This window comes from Emydura macquarii, unplaced genomic scaffold (assembly GCF_026122565.2).
Source record: "Emydura macquarii macquarii isolate MOO-44397 ecotype Brisbane River unplaced genomic scaffold, CSIRO-AGI_Emac_v2 contig_845, whole genome shotgun sequence".
Classification (NCBI taxonomy): domain Eukaryota; kingdom Metazoa; phylum Chordata; order Testudines; family Chelidae; genus Emydura; species Emydura macquarii.
The window spans coordinates 43,097-62,503 of NW_027130982.1; the positions used below are offsets into that span (position 1 = coordinate 43,097).

Here is a 19,407-nt window from a genome sequence, read left to right on the forward strand (position 1 = left end):
GAAAGTCCTCTGGATGGGGAGATGGGGGAAGGTGCCACGTGGAGCCGAACTGGCACAGAGCCGTGTTTCTGTTGCAAGACGCTGAAGGGAAAAGGCGGGGAGTGGAGCCTTGTGGTCCGCAACTTCTGCCGCCTTTCTCAAAAGCTCAGCATGTGACCGTCACGGAGACTCCACAGGCCCTCCCACATCGTGGAGGAAGCAGGGGGGCTGAGTGACACATCCCCACCGTGATTCGGCTCCCAGCCCAAAGAGATCATGGAGCTAATTCACCTTCTGCCGCTGCTGGGTAAGTGACTGCCCTGGGCCCGCTTCCTTTCCTTGGCTAGCGCCTTTCTCTCGCTTACTCGCTTGCTTACTCGCCAGCCTTCAGCCAGTTGTTATCTTTCTATTGCGTTTCTCCCTTGCTTTGCTGCTTTCTCCCTCTTTCTTGCTTCTTCTTTCTCTCTCTTTAATGTCTTTCTCTTTCTATTACTTTTCTTTCTTGCTTCCTTTCTGTCTCCCGCTTTTCTTTCTTGCTGGCTTTCTCTCTTGCTTTTTCTATCTCTTCGATTTCTTTCTTCCTTTCACTTGTCTTGCTTGCTTGCTTCCTTTCCTGTTTTTTTTCTTTCTAGTGCTTTTATCTCTTTCTCATTCTATTTGTCCCCTTGCTTTCCTTTCTTTCATTCTGTTTTTCTTTTTCTATTGCTTTTCTTTCTTACTGGCTTGCTTTTCCGCTTTCTCAATCTTTTCTATATTTCTCTCTTGCTTGCCCGCTTGTTTTCCAGCTTTATCTTTCTATTGCTTTTCTTTCTTTTCTGCTTTTTTGATCTCTCTCTTTTCTATATTTCTCTCTGCTTGCTTTCTGGCTTCCTCTTTCTATCTGTCCCTTTGTGTTCTTGTTTTCCTTCCCCCCCCCCCGCCTTTCTCTTTTTATTGCTTTGCTTTCTTGCTTGCTTTTCGGCTTTCTCGCTCTCTCTCTTTTCTTCCTGTCTGTCTTTCTTGCTGGCTCGCTGGCTTGCTTTCTTTCCCACCTGAACTGTACCATCCCATGCCCACTGTCTCTCTACTGCCCCCCTTTTTTTCATAGCCTCCGTGACTCCAATTGCACTCATCCTTCCCCAGATCTCTGACCCAGCCTCTCTTCTCTGTTTCAGCTGCTCTCCAGATTCTCCCCGGGCTGGTGTCCCCTGCAGGTAACGCTGACGCCTATCCTCACTGAGACGACTCATCTGGGGAGGAAGGGGGGGTTGTCTCTGGAGGATGAATCCCCTGTGCTCATGCTGGGGGATTTGGAATCCCATGGGGGCGTGGGGATCTCCTGCCCTCTTCCCCCCAATGGACAAAGCTCCCTCTATGCTCCTTAAGGGATCAAACCCCAGTAGCTCAGGGATCCCATGGGTGTGACGAGTTGCTGAGGTTTCAGCCCAGGGAGTCCAGTGGCTGGATGGGTGCCCTGCTGCCCCCTAGCGGAGCACATCAGCAGGGGCAGTGTGTGCTGCGAGGGGGGGGCATCGTCTTCTGCTTGGCCTGCCGGTATCCCATGTCTGACGGTTGGATGTGGGGCAGCTTTCGGTTTCTCTCTTGGCTGCTGCTTCCACCTTCCTTGCCAGCTGGTGACCATAGAACTTTTCCTTTCCCAGGTACCCTTCCAGCCCCGACCCTGTCCCTGCACCCCCAGAAGCAGGAGTACTTCCCCGGAGACACCGTGGGGCTCACGTGCTCAGCTCCCCCTTTGGAGGATGAAGTGAGGGGGTTCATGTACTACTCTGACGTCGGGTGGGCCATCACCTTGCTTTCTTCCTCCAGGAGCAGCTATACCTACAACATAAACATCAAGGGGCCAGCGGACGGGGGCTCGTGCGAGTGCAGCTACTGGATAGGCCAAGCCGGTTCTTCAAACAAGTCCAGCAGGAGCAACACTGTCCTCATGAAAGTAACAGGTGAGCTTTGCGCCGGCGCTAGCCTTCATTGGGGTCGAGGGGCGGGGGAACACGTCCATGATGCATAGACACATAGGCAGACACAAATATGGCAGGGAAACAGCCAACAGCACAGTCCCTCAACGTGCCATTCAGTCCCCGAATATGGCTGCCCTACATGGCTAATACCTCAGTCAATACAGTTACCCAGTATGGCTGTCCAAGTGGCAACAATATGGTCATCCAACATGGCTGCCCCATTACAACATGGCTGCCCAGCTAACCACAACATGGCTGTCCGTTACAAACAACATGGCCACCCAACATGGCTGCCCTATTACAACATGGCTGCCCTGTTACAAACAATACGGCCATTAAATATGTCTGCCCAGCTACAAACAGCATGACCACCCAACATGGCTGCCCAGCTAACAACAACATGGCTACCCTGTTTCAAAGAACAGGGCCATCAAATGTCCAGCTACCAACAACATGGCTGCCCTGTTACAAACAACGTGGCTACCCAACATGGCTGCCCAGCTACAAACAATATGGCCACCCAACATGGATGCCCCATTACAACATGGCTGCCCTGCTACTCACAATGTGGCTGTCTGTTACAAACAACATGGCCATGCAACATGGCTGCCCAACTACCAACAACATGGCTACCCTGCTGCAAAGAACAGAGCCGCCCAATGTCCAGCTACCAACAACATGGCTGCCCCGTTACAAACAACGTGGCCACCCAACATGGCTGCCCAGCTACCAACTATATGACCCTCCACCAGAGTTGTCCCACTAATGACAACACGGCCACCTAGCACGGCTGCCTAGCTACCAACAACACAGCCATCCGCTATTGGTTGCCTAGCACAATGGAATTCTGGTCCTGGACAAGGGCTCCTAGGCGCTATGATAAGACAAATAAATCATAATGGCTACCCAACTGCTGACAACATCCCTACTGCCAATAACACGGGCAACCAACGCAGCTGCAAAACTGACATCAAACGTCTCAACTTTCGAAAACATGGCTGCCGAATTACTGACCACAGGCTATCCCCCATGACTGTCAAAAAGAGGGCCACCCAGCATGGCTGACCAACTGCTGACAACATAGTCTTCCAACATGTCTGCCCAATTGATAACACAATCCCTAGGCTTCCAGAAACATAACATTTTAACGTGCTTACCTAACGACTAGGAAGGCCCTGCATGGTGGTACGAATATTAAGTCAAATTATGGAAATCAGGCTGCCAGCAATAGTTACCCAACATGCCCTTCAGTTCCCATATAAGGGTAACCAAAATGGCTGCCAAACTATCAACAAAATGGCCCCTCCATATGGATACCCATCTACAAACAACATGGCCACACACTATGGTGATCCAACAGACACAGTCAACAACCTGGCATCCAACATAACTTCCCTACGAAGACATGGTCACTCTACATGGCTTACAAAAAGCTGACAACATGGCCACCCAACAAGGACACTGAGCTGCTGACAACATGCGCAATATGGCTGCCTAACAGGTAGCAACATGACACCCAACATTACTACGCAATGGCCAACAACATGGCACCCAACATCACTACCCAAAAGCCAGCAATGGGACACCCAAGATCACTACCCAATGGCCAACAACCTGGCACCCAGCATCACTACGCAATGACCAACAACATGGCACCCAACATCACTACCCAAAAGCCAGCAATGTGGCACCCAACATCACTACACAATGGCCAACAACCTGGCACCCAACATCACTACCCAAAAGCCAGCAATATGGCACCCAAAATCACTACCCAATGGGCAGCAACGTGACAACCAACATGACTACGCAACAGCCAACAACACAGCACCAAACATCACTACCCAATGGCCACCAAATTGGCACTCAACAACGGCCAACACCATGACGCCCAATGGCCAACAACTTGACACCCAACTTGACTATTCAACTGCCAACAGCATGGAGATCCAGAGAATGTACCCGGCTAATGACAACACGATCTCTAAACACCCAGATATAGTTCGTGCAATATAATGGCTAGACACACTCTCCTTGTAGAATCAGGGGAAGGAGCAAACCACAGGCACTCACTCGCAGCTACGCAAAGACCCACGTGTAGAAATGTCCAAGGTATCACTTTGAATCTGACCTGCACTGAGTTTTGGACAACATCTCTGTTTTCCCCATGTGCCCAACTCCTGTCTCCCCTCAGGTCCCCCTCCCCGGCCGGTGATGAGCGTGACTCCCCCATCCGGAGCGGTGAGCGAAGGGCTCCCTCTGATCTTCACCTGCACGGCTCCTGGCGATGCTGCCAAGCGGCGGTTTCACTTCTACAGGAACGGAACCGAGATCCTCCCCGGGGATGTGGGGTCTCAGATCAGCCCCAGGGAGCCCGGCACTGGTGCGAGGAATGTCTCGGTGCTCAGCATCCCGCGGGCTGGTCCCAACAGCACCGGGGAATTCACCTGCACGTACGAGGAGAACGTGGCCGGGAGGTGGATTGTGTCCCTTGGGAGCGTGGCTGTGTCTGTTACCATGACAGGTGAGGTGGCCCCAGATCCACTGCTGTAAGATGTACTTAATGCTTCCTGTGCTTGTCTCCATCCCTCCAGCAGGGGGCAGCCATCTCACACACACACACACACACACACACACACACACACACACACACACACACACAGTGCTGGTCTCCATCCCTACAGCAGGGGGCAGCTGTCACACAACGCACACACACACACAGTGCTGGTCTCCATCCCTCCAGCAGGGGGCAGCCATCACACCACGCACACACACACACACAGTGCTGGTCTCCATCCCTCCAGCAGGGGGCAGCCATCACACATACACACACACACACACACACACACAGAGTGTTGGTCTCCATCCCTCCAGCAGGGGGCAGCCATCACACAACGCACACACACACACACAGTGCTGGTCTCCATCCCTCCAGCAAGAGGCAGCTGTCACACACACACGCACACACACACACACACACAGTGCTGGTCTCCATCCCTTCAGCTGGAGGCAGCCGTGACACACACCGTCCTGCCAGAATATTGTTTCTTTACCTGTTTGCCTCTTTTTGCAGCGCGCAGCCGTTTCTGGCTCCGGGAGGTGGCTCTGGGTGTGTCCTTCTTCACCATTAACGGCCTCATCTTCCTCATCACCCACCTCTGCATGAAGAGAAAAGGTAATTGTCTTGGGCCCGGGGTAGAGGCACATTTTCCTCCTCCCCCTCCCCCACTTTCTGAGGAGCTCGGGGTACCTTAAACAAACGGACCCTGAAATTTCTCCTCCTGCGTCTGCCCTGGGAGAGCGGCTTCTGCCGGTGGCAACTCTGAGCCTAGCCTCTGCCCGCCAGCGATACACTTACAGCTCCTCTTCCAACCTCAGGGCGCCACCTGCTGAGATGCAACCGTCTCTGGGGAGGACCCTGCTGGGTGACTGTGGGAGGGGGCAGCTGCTGACGAGCAACCACGTAGGAATTGCTGGTCTCCCTGCTCAGCTGATGAACCCTCCCACAGATACCCCTTATTTGCTTCAGCACGTCGCCTGCTCCGAGAAGGTCTCCCATTAAAAAGTGCCCCCACATTCCCATTTTCTTTCTTTCTTTGCTGGTGACCTGAGTCTCATCACGTGCTTTTCTCATTCTCAGGTCCCCCAGAGAAGCGCAAAGAAGGCCCTGACCCAACTCGAACAAACATTTACTCAGCCCCATTTCAATCGGCCACCGATTAGTCGGGCCATTCTGCACCCTCCATGGCGAACGAGGACTCCAGCCCCGCTTCCCAGTCGGATGGGAATAATGAGTACTAAAATGGGACATGACGGCTCGGCCACCGACTATGGCTAATTCTTCCCTTCTCACAGATGCCCAGCCAGGTCTGTAGCCCAATTGGGTTCAGATCTGAATGGTCTGCTTCTGAAATATTAGCGGCCAACCAAAATCATTGTGTGCCACTTTTCCTGCTACAAAGCTGGGAGAAACTGGCTGGGTGTGTTTTGAAGAAAGAAAGAAAGAAAGAAAGAAAGAAAGAAAGAAGTGGCTGAAGGAAGAGTCTAGGCACCTCAAAACTTTGTTTTCCGTGTACATTCAAGGCTGTGTAAATAACTTTAAATATCCCCTCCACCTCTAACTTTTAAACGAAAGCTTTTTTAGCCCTGTCTGGCCTCTGTGTCTCATTTCCTTTGCCGTGGTTATTTTGTCCCCCACATGGTGTGTGTCATTGCCCCGCACTGCTGAGGCCAGAGGATGAGTCTCCTTTGGACCACAAACAGCACCTCCTTCCCCGGTTGTGCTGGGCTGAGGCCAGCAGTTTCCACCAATGGCTGAGCCACTCGGTGGAGCAGAAAACAGCCACTTGGCCCTGATGTTTGAGGGGCAGAGAAAGAAGTAGCCCGCAAGAGGTCGGGGCCAGTCACTGCAGCCCGCCTGCTACAGTCCCTGTCTCTCAGTGATGCTAAGGGCACCAAACCTGACACCAAAATTCCTTTTGCCCCCTTGTCTCCCTACATGCTGGGCTGGGGGCATATATGGGGAACTGACACTGTCACGGCCTCTCTGGTCCATCCCCAGGGGGAGGTGTGGGCTGCAGGACTCCTGGGTTCTCTCTGCAGCTCTGGGAGAGGAGTGGGGTCTAGTGGTCAGAGCAGGGTCGGGGGAAGGCTGGAAGCCAGGACTCCTGGGTTCTATCCCTGATTGTGAAGGAGGATATGAGCTCAATGGGTTAAAGCAGGGGTCGAGAAATCAGCACACAGGTGTTGTATCCCAAGCTCTGACCGGGAAGTGGGGACTAGTGGGTTAGAGCGGGGGGCGGGGTGCCAGGACTCCTGGGTTCCATCCGCAGCGCTGGCATGGAAGTGAGGGCTCTGTGGATTGGGGCTGGCTGCCAGGACTCCTGGCTTCCATTCCAGTCGCTTGCCGTGCCTGTGCCTTGGTTTCCCCTCTGGTGGTGGCGTCATTTTCACATGGGTGAAAGTCTCGGCCCCCCCCTCCGACACTGGCCAGGTGGGGAGACGGGCAAACACCGTTCTTGTTACCCCGCGACCCCTTAGGTGGCATGACGAGCTCATCACGCTGGCCGTATCGGCACCATCTTGCTGCCGGTACATTGATGTTATCTGTGGCTTCCTCTCTGCTTTCCCGCCTCGTTGAGTCACTAATTTACACACCCTGTTTTCTCAGATGGCCGATGATGTGTGAAACCTTCTCCTCCCCAGCGTGGTGCCCATGCTGTGACCTGAGCCAACTGGCGGAGGGTGCCCAGTTCCCACAAAGAACTGTAAGATCTCTAGTGCCACGCCGGTCACCTCCGGGAGAGCTATGTAGCAAGGCTGAAAATCATCTTCCCTGGGCCTGGGAGTGAAGACGGGGCACGCCGAGATAAGCCACGTACCCCTGGCAGGCGGGATCACGTGCACACAGAGGCTTGTGTCGGTCACGCTGAGGGGTGCGAGGAAACTGGCAGATTCCGGGGCAGGAGGAAAAAACAAAAGAAGCAGCGAGGTGAGGCCATGAACATTTGGAATTCTATCTGGGGTACAGATCAACCCCCGGATGCTCCTTCCATCTGTCAGGACAAGCTGCCAGGGGGGCTTGATCTCATGAGAAACTGGATCCAGCCTGGATCAGTCCCTGTGTGAACTAGAACAGAAAACACCCCATTTAAAGGCCTAAATTTTCAGGGGTTGGATTTCGTGACCTGGAAAGTCCTGGATCAGATCTCCCGGGAGGGACCCACAGCGGTGAGGTGTCCACAGACTTTCTCACCATCCCAGTGGCCCTTTTCCGCACCTGGTCCAGTTGGAATTCCTCTTTCTCAAACCAGAACTGGACTCGGTATTCCAGGTGAGTAGGAGCATTGCCGGCAGATCGAGAGAAGTGATTATTCCCCTCTATTCGGCACCAGTGAGGCCGCATTTGGAGTATTGTGTCCAGTTTTAGGCCGTCCATTACAGGAAGGATGTGAACAAATAGAAGAGAGTCCAGTGGAGGGAAACAAAAATGATTAGTGGGCTGGGGCACATGACTTATGAGAAGAGACTGAGGGAACTAGGCTGGTTTAGTCTGCAGAAGAGAAGAATGAGGAAGGATTTGATAGCAGCCTTTAACTACCTGAAGGGGGGGTTCCAGGGAGGATGGAGCTAGGCTGTTCTCGGTGGTGGCAGATGACAGAACAAGGAGCAATGTTCTCAAGTTGCAGTGGGGGAGGTCTAGGTTGGATATTAGGAAAAAAAATTTCCCTGGGAGGGTGGTGAAGCACTGGAATGCGTTACCTAGGGTTTTTACCTACAGGTTTTTAAGGCCGAGCTTGGCAAAGCCCTGGCTGGGATGATTTAGCTGAGGTTAGTCCTGCTTTGGGCAGGGGGTTGGACTAGATACCGCCTGAGGTCCCTTCCAACCTATAATGAGGTTTTACCTCTGCCTTACGTGTGTTAAAGACATCATACGACTTAAAGAGGTTGCCCATCTACGAGCCAAGAACGAAAGAGGAGATGAAGGGTAGAGATAGGTGGATGGGTGAAGGGTGGCAATAGGTGGATGGGTGAAGGGTGGAGATAGGTGGATGGGTGAAGGGTGGCGATAGGTGGATGGGTACCCTAGGACCACCTTCTCCAGCAGTAATCAAAGGTACCCAGCTATTATCAGATGATACTCCGAGGAGATACAACTTGGCTTGTTCAGTATGCGGGTATCCTACGACCATCTTCTCCAGCAGTGTAGAGGACGTGGCCTGTCCCTCCCTGGTTGTCTTGGAGGGAGGCCATGCCCCCTCGCTGTCACACCTGTGTGGGCCAACCTTACACAGGGATTCAGCTCTTCACCGTCTATTGCCCTGGCCCTCGATCAGGGTGGTGCAGGCAAAGTGTCTACAGGCCTCCGTAGCTTGATAGGCCAGGACGAGGCAACCACCTTAAGGGTGGTGTGGATAGGTCCCAGCCCAGGGCCTCCCCGGGGTACGTTGCCAGTGGTGGTCCCCCCAAATTCTTGCTGTCTGGGTCCTCCAGAGTCCCCAGCTCCTCTCTGCAGTGGCGGGCTGGGGCCTGCCTTCCCCTCTGGCCCGCCTTCCATCGGCACTGTAGGTCCCGCTCTTTATACTTCTGGCATGGTGGGCGTGGCTTCTCTGGCTCCGCCCTCCTGGAGGTTGAGTAGCAGTCCCTCCCTCGTCTTCTCGGAGGGGGAAGCCACGCCCCCTTGCTACAGTGCTCGCTGGTACCCAGGTATTATCAGGTGATACTCCACAGAGGTATCTCCTGAATTTTTCCACGCTTGGTACCACTGGCCTACGGCCTATGTCTCAATGTCTCCCCCCGCCAGTCCCCCACCGGCCTCTTTGACCTACCTGAAAGGGGAGGTTGTGTGGGAGGTGTTCACCCACCCTAGGATAGACACTGGAGGGATGGGGCAGAGAGCCTGGGGGGCTTGGGACCCATTCTGAGGACAGGAGCAGCACTTGAGCAGACCAGAAATACCACGGACAGGGGAGATCAGGCGGGATCGCAGCAGCAGGCAAGGTGGGTGGTTAGAGCACTGGTGGGTGGGTGGGGGTTGGGAGCCAGGACTCCTGGGTTCTCTCCCCAGCCCTGGGAAGGCAGTGGGGTCTAGTGGTTAGAGTGTGTGTGGGAAGGCTGGGAGCCAGGACTCCTGGGTTCAACCCCCAGCACAAGGAGGAGAGTGGTGTCTAGTGGTTAGAGCAGGGGTGGGGCGGGGGGCTGGGAGCCAGAACTCCTGGGTTCAATCCCCAGCACAGGTTGGGGGGGGCAGTATTTGGGGGAGATTCTCGAGGTGGGGGGTGGCAGGCACAGCCCAAGGGGGCAGGCACATGTACACACAGAGCAGCGCTCGCTCTCCTCAGTTGGGGCGCAGCAGGGAAACCATCTTTTCTCCCTCTCTTGCGTTCCCCGTCGCTACAAGTCTCTGGATCCTTTGGCCCCAGGAGCTGGTGGCTGCGGGTGGCTCTTTCTTCCGCACCATCAGCCTCGTCTTCCTCGTCCCTTTCTGCTGCCTGTGGGGAGCGAGGGCGGGGAGAGATCTGGACTTCCCCGAGCAGAGGCCAGCCTTGTCCCACCCCAGCCCCCCAGACACAAATGATAGGATGGGCCTCCGGTAGGCCCCAGATCACAGCACAATTCACGCAACCCCCCAGCCGGGGAGTTGGTCTAGTGGTTTTTAGCGGCGGCAGGGGAGGGGGGACAAGGAGCCAGGACTCCTGGGTTCTATCCCCAGCTCTGGGAGGGCAGTGGGGTCTAGTGGTTAGAGCGAGGCGGTATCCCGAACGTCCATGCCGGGGCTGGCCTCGGTGCCCTCTGCAGGTCCCGCCCAGCCCTACCTCTACTGTGCTTCTGGGAGTTGGGCACCGGGGAGGGTGCAGTAGGGGGGTGCGCTCCTCTTGCAAACGCCACTGGGGGGGAGGGGGGCGCCGCGCTCTGGGGGCATGCAGGGGGCGGGGGGGGGGAGACTCAACGCCTGTGGTTAAAAAGCCCACGTGAAATAAGGTGCCTGCCCAGGGTTCATGGGATGTGCTGGGGCCCCCAAGCGATTTTTCGGGGTCGCACACTCAGGGTCTCTCCAGTCGCCGTAGGTTGAGGGGGGGTCGGGCAGGAATTTCCCCCAGTGGCCTTGAGCAGAGGGTTCCCTTCTTCTGCAGCGTGGGGGGGGGAGAGAGGCAGTGGGGAGGGGATGGTCGCCAGCTTGGCTTCTTGGGGTGTCTCACATCACTGCGGGGGCCTCGTGGGGGGGGGGCACCCACAGCATTTCATAGTCTAGTCTGTGATCCGCTGGGTTCCTTTCGGTGGCTGGGTTTAGTGGGGGGACTGGGAGGGGGTTGGCGGCCTGTGCTAGATGGGTGTGTGTGTGTGGGGGGGTTAAGGCTGGCCCCCATCTGTCCTTAAACTCTGTGACACTGGTGAGTTAGAGCTGGGTGCCAGGATTCCTGGGTTCTATCACCATCTCTGGGGAGGGGAGTGGGGTCTAGTGGTTAGTGCGCGGGGGGGGGGGGGGGGGCTGGGAACCAGGACTCCTGGGTTCTATCACCATCTCTGGGGAGGGGGGTCTAGTGGTTAGCGCAGGGGGGCTGGAAGCCAGGACTCCTGGGTTCTCTCCCCAGCTCAGGGTGGGGTGAAGGTTTCAGGGATTAGCTCAGACAGGGAGGAATCCAAGGTTTTCGAATCTCTCCAGTCTCAGCATGCCCGGCAGGGGAGTCGACGCGGGAAGAGACATTCCTGGAAGCACCCCGCCCAGGCCAAGGATCCGGGGCGTACGTAGGTGGACCAGCCGGGTGTGGAGACTCACCTTGGAGTGCCAGGGGCAGCCACGTTCCGGGGGGGGCAGGCCCAAGGATCTCCCGCCGGCATGTTAGAGGTGGAGGGGGGGGCTCACTGGTTCCCTAGAGAAGGAATCTGAACCTGATCATTACAGACGCGGTGGAGGTTCTCGGGCTCCCGGCGCTCCCTCGTTACACGGCCTGGCTCTTGGTCTTCATCTCCAGACAACGAACTCAAACGTGGCCAGGGGCTGGAGGAAGGAGCAAGAAATACTCCCGGTGACTGTAGGTGAGTCCTGCTTCATCTCGATGATGATGATGATAAAGGGGTGCTAAGAAAACAGGCCTTTCTTTTTGCAACACCCTGGCCACCCTGCCGGCTGGGGATCGCAGAGACCGGCCTGTTTCGTGGGAGAATTTCCCAAGGATCGCGGGGCAATGCCAGAGCAGTTTAGGGGAGCCCAGGGATGGAAGAACAGGGGGCTGCGGGTCGGGAGTGAGTGCTCTCCCCTCCCACTGCGAGCCCTGGAATGTCTCTGGGCCCGCCAGCGTTTTCTCTCCCAGAGGGAGGATCTGGGGGCCTTATCAGCCCCCAGCACCCATCCTGCGCTGTCTTCCTTTTCCCTGGCCAGAAGTGCTGACTCAGCGGGCGAGAGGCGGGCAGAGGACGGAAGTGGGCGCTGGGGGAGAGGACGAATGGACCTTGGACACCCCTAGGGGCGTCCCCCCTGTCCCTCCCTGGGAGCGGCTGGCGGGGGGCACACTGGGGACCCTGCCAACCCGCCCGGCTTCCCCTCGGCCCAGCCCCGCCCTCCGGGGCCCCATTACTCAGCTGCTCCGGTCTAGACGTGCCGCGCTGCCATCCGGCCACCGCCCGGCCATGGAGGGACTGGGCTAGAAGAGGACGGGAGACGCCCGCCTGGGGTGGAGGCCGCTCAGTGGGGTACGTCGGGTCGGGAGTGAGGGGCACCAGTGGGGTTGGGGGCAGCCCAGGGTGGGGCTAGCAGGGGGCTGCGGGTCGGGAGTGAGGGGCACCGGCGGGGCTGGGGTCTTTCTTTCTTTCTTTTTCTAGAAAATGCACTTTCTGTTTCTAATCTATCTCCCCATACGCACCTCCTGAATTCTGCAATCTATCTATCAGTCCAGCCCCATACCCATCCGTCTCTCTTTCTCTCCATCCATCCATCCCCATACACCCCCTCTATCTATCTATCCATTCATCCATCCACCCACGCATCTATCTATCTATCTATCTATCTATCTATCTATCTATCTATCTATCTCTTTTGCCCATCTCTAAGTTCACCTCCTTCCCCTCGCCTCTCCGCCACAGGGAAATCCGTCCTGCCCCCGCTGCCGCCATGAACAGCTGCCTTCACACCTCCAGCAACGTCACCCTCCTGACGTCCTCGGTCTCCAGCGTGACCGGGACCGTTTTCCTCCTCCTGGCCGCCCTCATCGGGCTGCCGGGCAACGTCTTCGTGGTGTGGAGCATCCTCTGGAAGATGAAGCCCAGCCGCCGCTCGGTCACCTGCCTGCTGGTCCTCAACCTGGCCGTGGCCGACGGGGCCGTCCTGCTGCTGACCCCCTTCTTCATCCTCTTCCTGACCTTCAAGACCTGGTTCTTCGGCCTCGCTGTCTGCAAAGGCGTCTACTACCTCTGCTGTGTCAACATGTACGCCAGCATCTTCATCATCACGCTCATGAGTGTGGACCGGTGCTTGGCCGTCAGCCGGCCTTACCTCTCCCAAGCCATCCGCAAGAAGCGCCTGGTGGTCAAGCTCTTGGCCGGCCTCTGGGCAGCGGCCGTCCTGTTGGCCGCCCCGGCCTTCGTCTACCGCCAGCTGCTGGCCGACCCCTCCGGGCGGTGGCTGATCTGCGAGCCCTGCCACGCCACGCCGGGCCTGGCCGTCTTCCACTTCACCCTGGAGACTGTGGTGGCCTTCGTGGTGCCCTTCGCCATCATCGTGGGATGCTACTCCGCCATCTTGGTGCAGCTGCGGGGGCGCCGCTGGCGGCGCCGGGGCGCCCGGACCGGGAAGCTGATCGCCGCCGTGGTGCTCTGCTTCGCCGCCCTCTGGGTGCCCTACCACGTGGTCAACGTGCTGCAGGTGGCCTCCAACCTGGCCTCGGGGAGGGCGGCCGAGAGGCTGGCCCAGGCGTGGAAGGCCGGCCGGGCGGGGGCCACCGCCCTGGCCTTCCTCAGCAGCAGCATCAACCCCGTCCTCTACGTCTTCGCCGCCGGCGACCTGATCAAGACTTCGGGAGCCAAATTCATCGCCCAGTTCTTCGAGGCGGCCTCCGGGGAGGCACCCAGGAAGTCGCCCTCCTTAAGGGACCTAGACAAGGACACGGTGGCAGGGGACGGCATGGAGATAGGGCGGCGGGAGTCCGGGGGTGAGGGGGCCCGGCGGGATGGGGCCGTGGGGCAGCCGACTCCCTCAGGATATGGTCCTCCCCACACTGCATCCTCTTAGCCATCCCCACCGAGCCCCCACGTATTCACTCTCCTCATGGATGCTTTCCCTTTAAGAGCAGAGCCCCCCCCCCCCCAGCTGGACTTTGGTCCTCATGGACACTTCCCCTCTAATTTGTTCTTAAAGGGGTGTTTCTCCGTGCCAAACATTTCTCACTGCCAGATTCTGGTCCTCGAGGGAACTTCCCCTTTAACAGCAGCATGCTTACTGCCAGACTTTGGTCCTTATGGACACATCCCCTTTAATTAGCTCTTCAAGGGGAGTTTCTTGCTGCCAAACATTTTTCCCTGCTGGATTTTGGTCTTCATGGACACTTCCCCTTTAATTTGTCCTTAAATGGGATTTTTCATGGCCAAACATTTTTCACTGCCAGATTCTGGCCCTCTGGGGGCACTTCCCCTTTAATTTGCTCTGAAAGGGGAATTTCTCATGGTCAAACATTTCTCCCTGCCAGATTCTGGTCTGCATGGACACTTCCCCTTTAACTTGCTCTTAAAGGGGAAATTTCTCACTGCCGATGCCTGCTGTTTTTGTGCCCCTCCTGTCTCATGGTACATGCCTTCCAGGGAGGCAGTTTATCCCTGCCAGACTTCATCCCGCATGGACATTTTCCCTTTAAGGGTGGAGTTGCTCTCTGCCAGACTCTGACCCTCCGGGAAGCTTCCCCTTTAAGGACTCTGTCAATTTCGGGGACCCGTCCCCTTTAAGGGGCACACAGGAACGGCCAGGCTGTGTCAGACCAAAGGTCCATGTAGCCCAGTGTCCTGTCTTCCGTCAGTGGCCAATGGCTACTTTGTTTTCGGGCCCCTGTTATAATCTTGGCCTCCCTTCCCAACATCCCCTGGCGAGGAGTTCCACAGATTACTGCGCACTGGGTGAGGAAATACTCCCTTTTAAACCTGCTGCCTATTCAGGTCATCGGTGTGACCCCCTAGTTCCTTCGGTGTCTCTTTTCCAAGCTGAAAAGTCCACGTCTTATTAATTTCTCCTCATCTGGAAGCTGCTCCAGCCCTCTGATCCTTTCTGTTGACCTTCGCTGTACCCGAAAAGGGGCCTGGCTTAGTCTTGGGCGCTGATGTCCATTCTATATTCATGGAAGCAAAATGCTGCCTCCTTGAGGTGAAATGTGACATTACAGGTCATAGGCGAGAAAGGTTGGTATATAGGCTGGGGATAAACTGAGGCCCAAGACAAGGCAGCGCTAGCCGATTAACATTTCCTGGGTTCTATCCTGGCTGTCGGGTCTAGTGGTCACGAAGTAGGGGGGCTGGGAGCCCGGACTTCTGGGTTCGTGCCCCAGTTCTGGGAGGGGCGTGGGAGTCTAGTGGTTACAGGGGGGGGGAGGGAGCCAGGACTCCTGGGTTCCATCCCTGGCTCTGCCCCTGATCCACTGAGTCATCAGATAAGTAAATTTCTCTGTGCCTCAGTTTCTCCCCCAATCCCTTGTCTATTTCATCTGTAAATTAGGCAGAGGTGAGTTTGGGCAACACCCCACACCCGGGCGGGCCCCTGATCTGGGGCGGGGTGTGTGCAGCACCTGGCGCAGCCCGCTCTGACTCAGGATTATGCTAGTACTCAAAACACAAGCAAGGCCTGCCTTTATTTCTTTCTCGGGCAATAGACCTGCAGCTATCCCCATATCTTGGGGGCGGGGGGTGCCCCAAGCCCGTGAGGGTGCCGTAGGGCGATGGGGAGGCAATAAACCGGTTTCTAGCTGTGAGAGGTTCAGGCGGACACCCAGCATCCCTGCGCAACGGCCGGGCGGGACTCAAAGAGGTCGTGCTTTTAGTAATTGGGCCGGGTCGATGAACGGTGGCGTCTCTCCCCATCATTGGGAGGTCAGTGGGGGCTGGTGATTAGAGCGGGGTGGGGCTGGGAGCCAGGACTCCTGGGTTCTATCCCCAGTTCCAGGAGGGGAGTGGGGTCTAGGGGTTAGAGCAGGGGGAGCCAGGACTCTTGGGTTCCAATCCACTTGCAGAGGCTGCACTCGGTGACCTCTCTGGTCAGGTACCGTGGTGCCCCACATTTCTACCCTCCGAGGAAGTTGCAGGGCTGGGCTCCCCTCCGCCTGCAAGAGGAAACAGGGCGAAGTAGGTCAGCGTGGGGCCCGGGAAGCGAGACAGCTGAGTCAGAGTTTGCAGGCAACGCCGACCCTGCTGCCGTGTTGGGTGGGGCTGTGATTCAGGGAGCTGGGGGGGGGGCTCTCTAGGGGTTGCTGTCCCCTGACCGTCATTGCAGGGTGGGTGACATGAGGCTCAGTCATCCTCTGGGGGCCCCTGTTTCCCAGCCTCAGGGCTGTGGTCCAGTAACCGACCCGATCCAGTCCGGCGCCAGGCGGGGGGGCCGAGGGTTCCAGTTTCCCTTTCGCCACCCCGTGGGCTCGCACTGGGACCCCATTCTGGGCAACGGGGGAGGGGGCCAGAACCGGACGCCTGGGTCTCAAGAAGTCAGGTCCCTTCTCCGCACCACCTCGGGCGACCCAGCCGTCCCGCCGTCCGCGGGACCGTCCCGCCCTTAGGGGCTTTGTCTTAGGCAGGCACCTCGCCCTCCCTGAAAAAGGGGTCCCACTTTTTCACCCTCCCTCCTTTCCCCACCCCCTGAAACACCCAGGTCTCCTCGGGGTGGCTCGGCCCTGTGGGTTACTCAAGACGGCTGCCACTTCCGCTCGCTGTGCCTCCCGGTGACTCAGCCGCCTCGGAGCAGCCAGACGGGCTGGGGTGGCTCTGAGAGACGCCCTGCGGATCAGACGGCCGGAGGAAGCTTCGCTGGGGAGCGACGGTCTGAAAGGATGAACCGTGAGTGTCCGTCTGATGCCAAGCTGGGGGGGCAGGGAGGGAGGCCCAGGGTTGGCCGAGCTGTGGGGCGGGAGTGGGGGGGGGGGGGGCGCCAGGAGAGCTGTGGTGGAGGCCAGGCCAGGGCGGGGCGAGCAGGGGAGGGGCTGTGGGGCAGGAGTGAGGGGCACCGGCAGAGCGATGTGGGTGCATGGCGGGGGAGGGCAGCCAGATCACCGGGGTGCATGGTGCTGCTCAACCCCTGCCAGCCCCATTGTCCTCCTGCTCCCCGGGCAAACTCTTCCAACCCCCCCCCCCATTGGCTGCCGTCGCCCCCCCCCCCCCCGGAGCTCCCCCCACTTCCCCTAAATTTCACCCCCCCGACACACTTCGCTGGGGAAGGACGGGCGCCACTTTGCAACACACGGCGCAAGGGCAACGGGGAAGTTGCCCCATCAGCTGCCCGCAGTGTCCTCAGGAAACCGTAACACCTCTTCCCGCCTTGAGAAGAGCCCCCCCCGGCTCCCCCCACCCTGGCCATTGCCACAGAGCAAGCATGGGGCCTGAGAGCCGAGAAAGGGATAACTAGACAGCTAGCGAGATAGAGGGGTGCATGCGGACAGACAGACCGACAGATGGGGGGATGGGGATAGACAGACACAGATGTAGATAGACAGATAGATATGGGGGTGAATGGGGATAGACAGACAGACAGGCAGACAGATAGATATGGGGGTGTCCAGGGATAGACAGAGAGATGGGGTGTAGATATGGGGGTGTAGGGGGATAGATAGACAGATAGATATGGGGGTGTACGGGGACAGATCAATAGAGGGTGTGTATGGGGTAGATAGACAGACAGACAGATATGTAGGGTGTACGGAGATAGACAGATAGATAGATAGATATATGGGGTGTAGAGGGATAGATATGGGGTGTATGGGGATAGATCAATAGATCAATAAAGGGGGTGTATGGGGTAGATATACAGGAGTGTGGGGCAATGGATGGACAGGTGTGCGTGCAGACGGCTGGCGAGATAGATGAGGGTGCTGGAAGTGTGGGCACAGGGACGGGGGGATAGATAGACGAATACGTAGGGGTCCGGCTGGCACGTTGGTGCTGGGCAGGGAGCCAGCTAACGAGCTCGGTGTGAAGACGGCTGGATGTATGGGACTGCGTGGAGGACTGGGTGCGTAGGTGATAGACAGACAGAGGAGGGTGGGGGATGGAGGGGTCTACGTAGGGCATGGGGGGGTGTGGATCTAACTAGAGCGGTGTGGGGCATGGAGGCTGTGTTCGGGGTTATGGAAACTGAGGCAGAAGCCACATGGAGTCCTTCCCATAGTTCTCACCAGCCCTCCTGTCCTCCAGGCCCGTCTCTCGGCCCGATGACCAACGCCACCCTCAACGCCACCACCCAGAGTGGCGTGCTGCCCTCGCTGCCCGGTGCCAAGCTGGGCCTGGCCATCCTCTCCTTGGCCTTCATCCTGGGCTTCCCGGGCAATGTCTTCGTGGTCTGGAGCGCCCTGTGGCGGGTCCACAAGCGCACCGTCACCTGCCTCCTCATCCTCCACCTGGCCTTGGCCGACTGCGCCGTCCTGCTCACCGCCCCCTTCTTCCTCCGGCTCCTGAGTGCCGGCAGTTGGGAGTTCGGCCCCGTGGTCTGCAAGCTCTGCCACTACATCTGCGGGGTCAGCATGTACGCCAGCATCTCCCTCATCGCCCTCATGAGCCTGGACCGCTGCTTGGCCGTCTCCAAGCCTTTCATCTCCCAGAAGATCCGGACCAAGCTCGTGGCCAGGTCCTTGGTCTTGGCCATCTGGATGGTCTCTTTCCTCCTCGCCGTGCCGGTTATTTTCTACCGCAAGTTGGTGCGCCGGGGTCCGCACCTCCTCTGCGACCTGTCGCATCCCACCCCCGGCCACCTGGTCTTCCACAACCTCTTCGAGACCCTCACCGGCTTCGTCCTGCCCTTTGCTGCCATCATCTGGAGCTATGGGGTCATCGGGCGCCGGCTGCGGGAGACCCGCTTCCGGCGGAAGCGCCGCACCAACCGGCTCATCGCGCTGATCGTGGTCGCCTTCGCCTTCTTCTGGCTGCCCTTCCACGTGGTGAACCTCCTCGACGTGGCTGGGTCGCTGAGCCACTCCAAGGCGCTCATCATGGCTGGGAAGATGGCCCGGCCCACCCTGACGGCCTTGGCCTTCTTCAGCAGCAGCGTCAACCCCATCCTCTACGCCTTCACCGGCGGTGCCTTGATCAAGTCTGCCGGCATAGGCTTCATGGCCAAGCTGTTTGAGGGGACGGCCTCGGAGGTGTCCAGCACGCGGCAGTGGACGGGGCGGACCATCCAGCGGCATGAGGAGGCCAAGCTGGAGATGGGGCAGGATGGGAACCCAGAGAACACGACCCTTACCACCCACCCGTTGGAGTAGCCCCAGACCATGTGGGATGGGAGCTCCAACAATCCCACCGCATCCACCAACACCCTGGACTAGTCGTGGGACCATGGGGGACAGGAAATCCAACAATCCCACCATATCCACCAACACCCTGGACTAGCTCTGAGACTTTGGGGGATGTGAGATCCAACAATCCCACCACATCCACCAACACCCTGGACTAATCCTAGGCCACATGGGAGCGGGAGATCCAACAATCCCACTGCATCCACCAACACCCTGGACTAGCCCTGGGACTACGGGGGATGTGAGATCCAACAATCCCACCTCATCCACCAACACCCTGGATTAGCCCTGGGACTATGAGGGATGTGAGAGCCAACAATCCCACTGCATCCACCAACACCCTGGATTAGCCGTGGAATCATGGGGGACAGGAAAGGGAAGAATCTTCCTGGGAGGCCCCCACGATGATGGCGCAAAGGACCCCCTCCGGATCCTTCATGGAGTGGGGGTGAAACTGTGAAGAATTTGCAGGGTGAGTGGTCGCTTGCTTCATCTTTGGGGGT

General features: G+C 57.7%; 3 protein-coding genes across 3 annotated transcripts; all 3 read left to right on the forward strand.

The window, feature by feature from the left end:
- The first annotated feature begins 212 nt into the window (after positions 1–212).
- Positions 213–6,073, forward strand: LOC137149832 (alpha-1B-glycoprotein-like). Its single transcript, XM_067543451.1, has 6 exons — positions 213–286; positions 1,134–1,172; positions 1,620–1,919; positions 4,132–4,461; positions 5,011–5,112; positions 5,578–6,073. Exons 1-6 carry the CDS (start codon positions 256–258, stop codon positions 5,658–5,660), a joined length of 885 nt encoding a protein of 294 aa, XP_067399552.1. The 5' UTR covers positions 213–255; the 3' UTR covers positions 5,661–6,073.
- A 6,473-nt stretch (positions 6,074–12,546) lies between these two features.
- On the forward strand, positions 12,547–13,662 carry LTB4R2 (leukotriene B4 receptor 2). The gene has a single exon (XM_067543454.1). The coding sequence runs from the start codon at positions 12,547–12,549 to the stop codon at positions 13,660–13,662; it is 1,116 nt and encodes a 371-aa protein (XP_067399555.1).
- A 2,729-nt stretch (positions 13,663–16,391) lies between these two features.
- On the forward strand, positions 16,392–18,879 carry LTB4R (leukotriene B4 receptor). The gene is made up of 2 exons (XM_067543442.1): positions 16,392–16,457; positions 17,808–18,879. The coding sequence occupies exons 1-2, from the start codon at positions 16,451–16,453 to the stop codon at positions 18,869–18,871; spliced, it is 1,071 nt and encodes a 356-aa protein (XP_067399543.1). The 5' UTR covers positions 16,392–16,450; the 3' UTR covers positions 18,872–18,879.
- Positions 18,880–19,407: the final 528 nt, after the last annotated feature.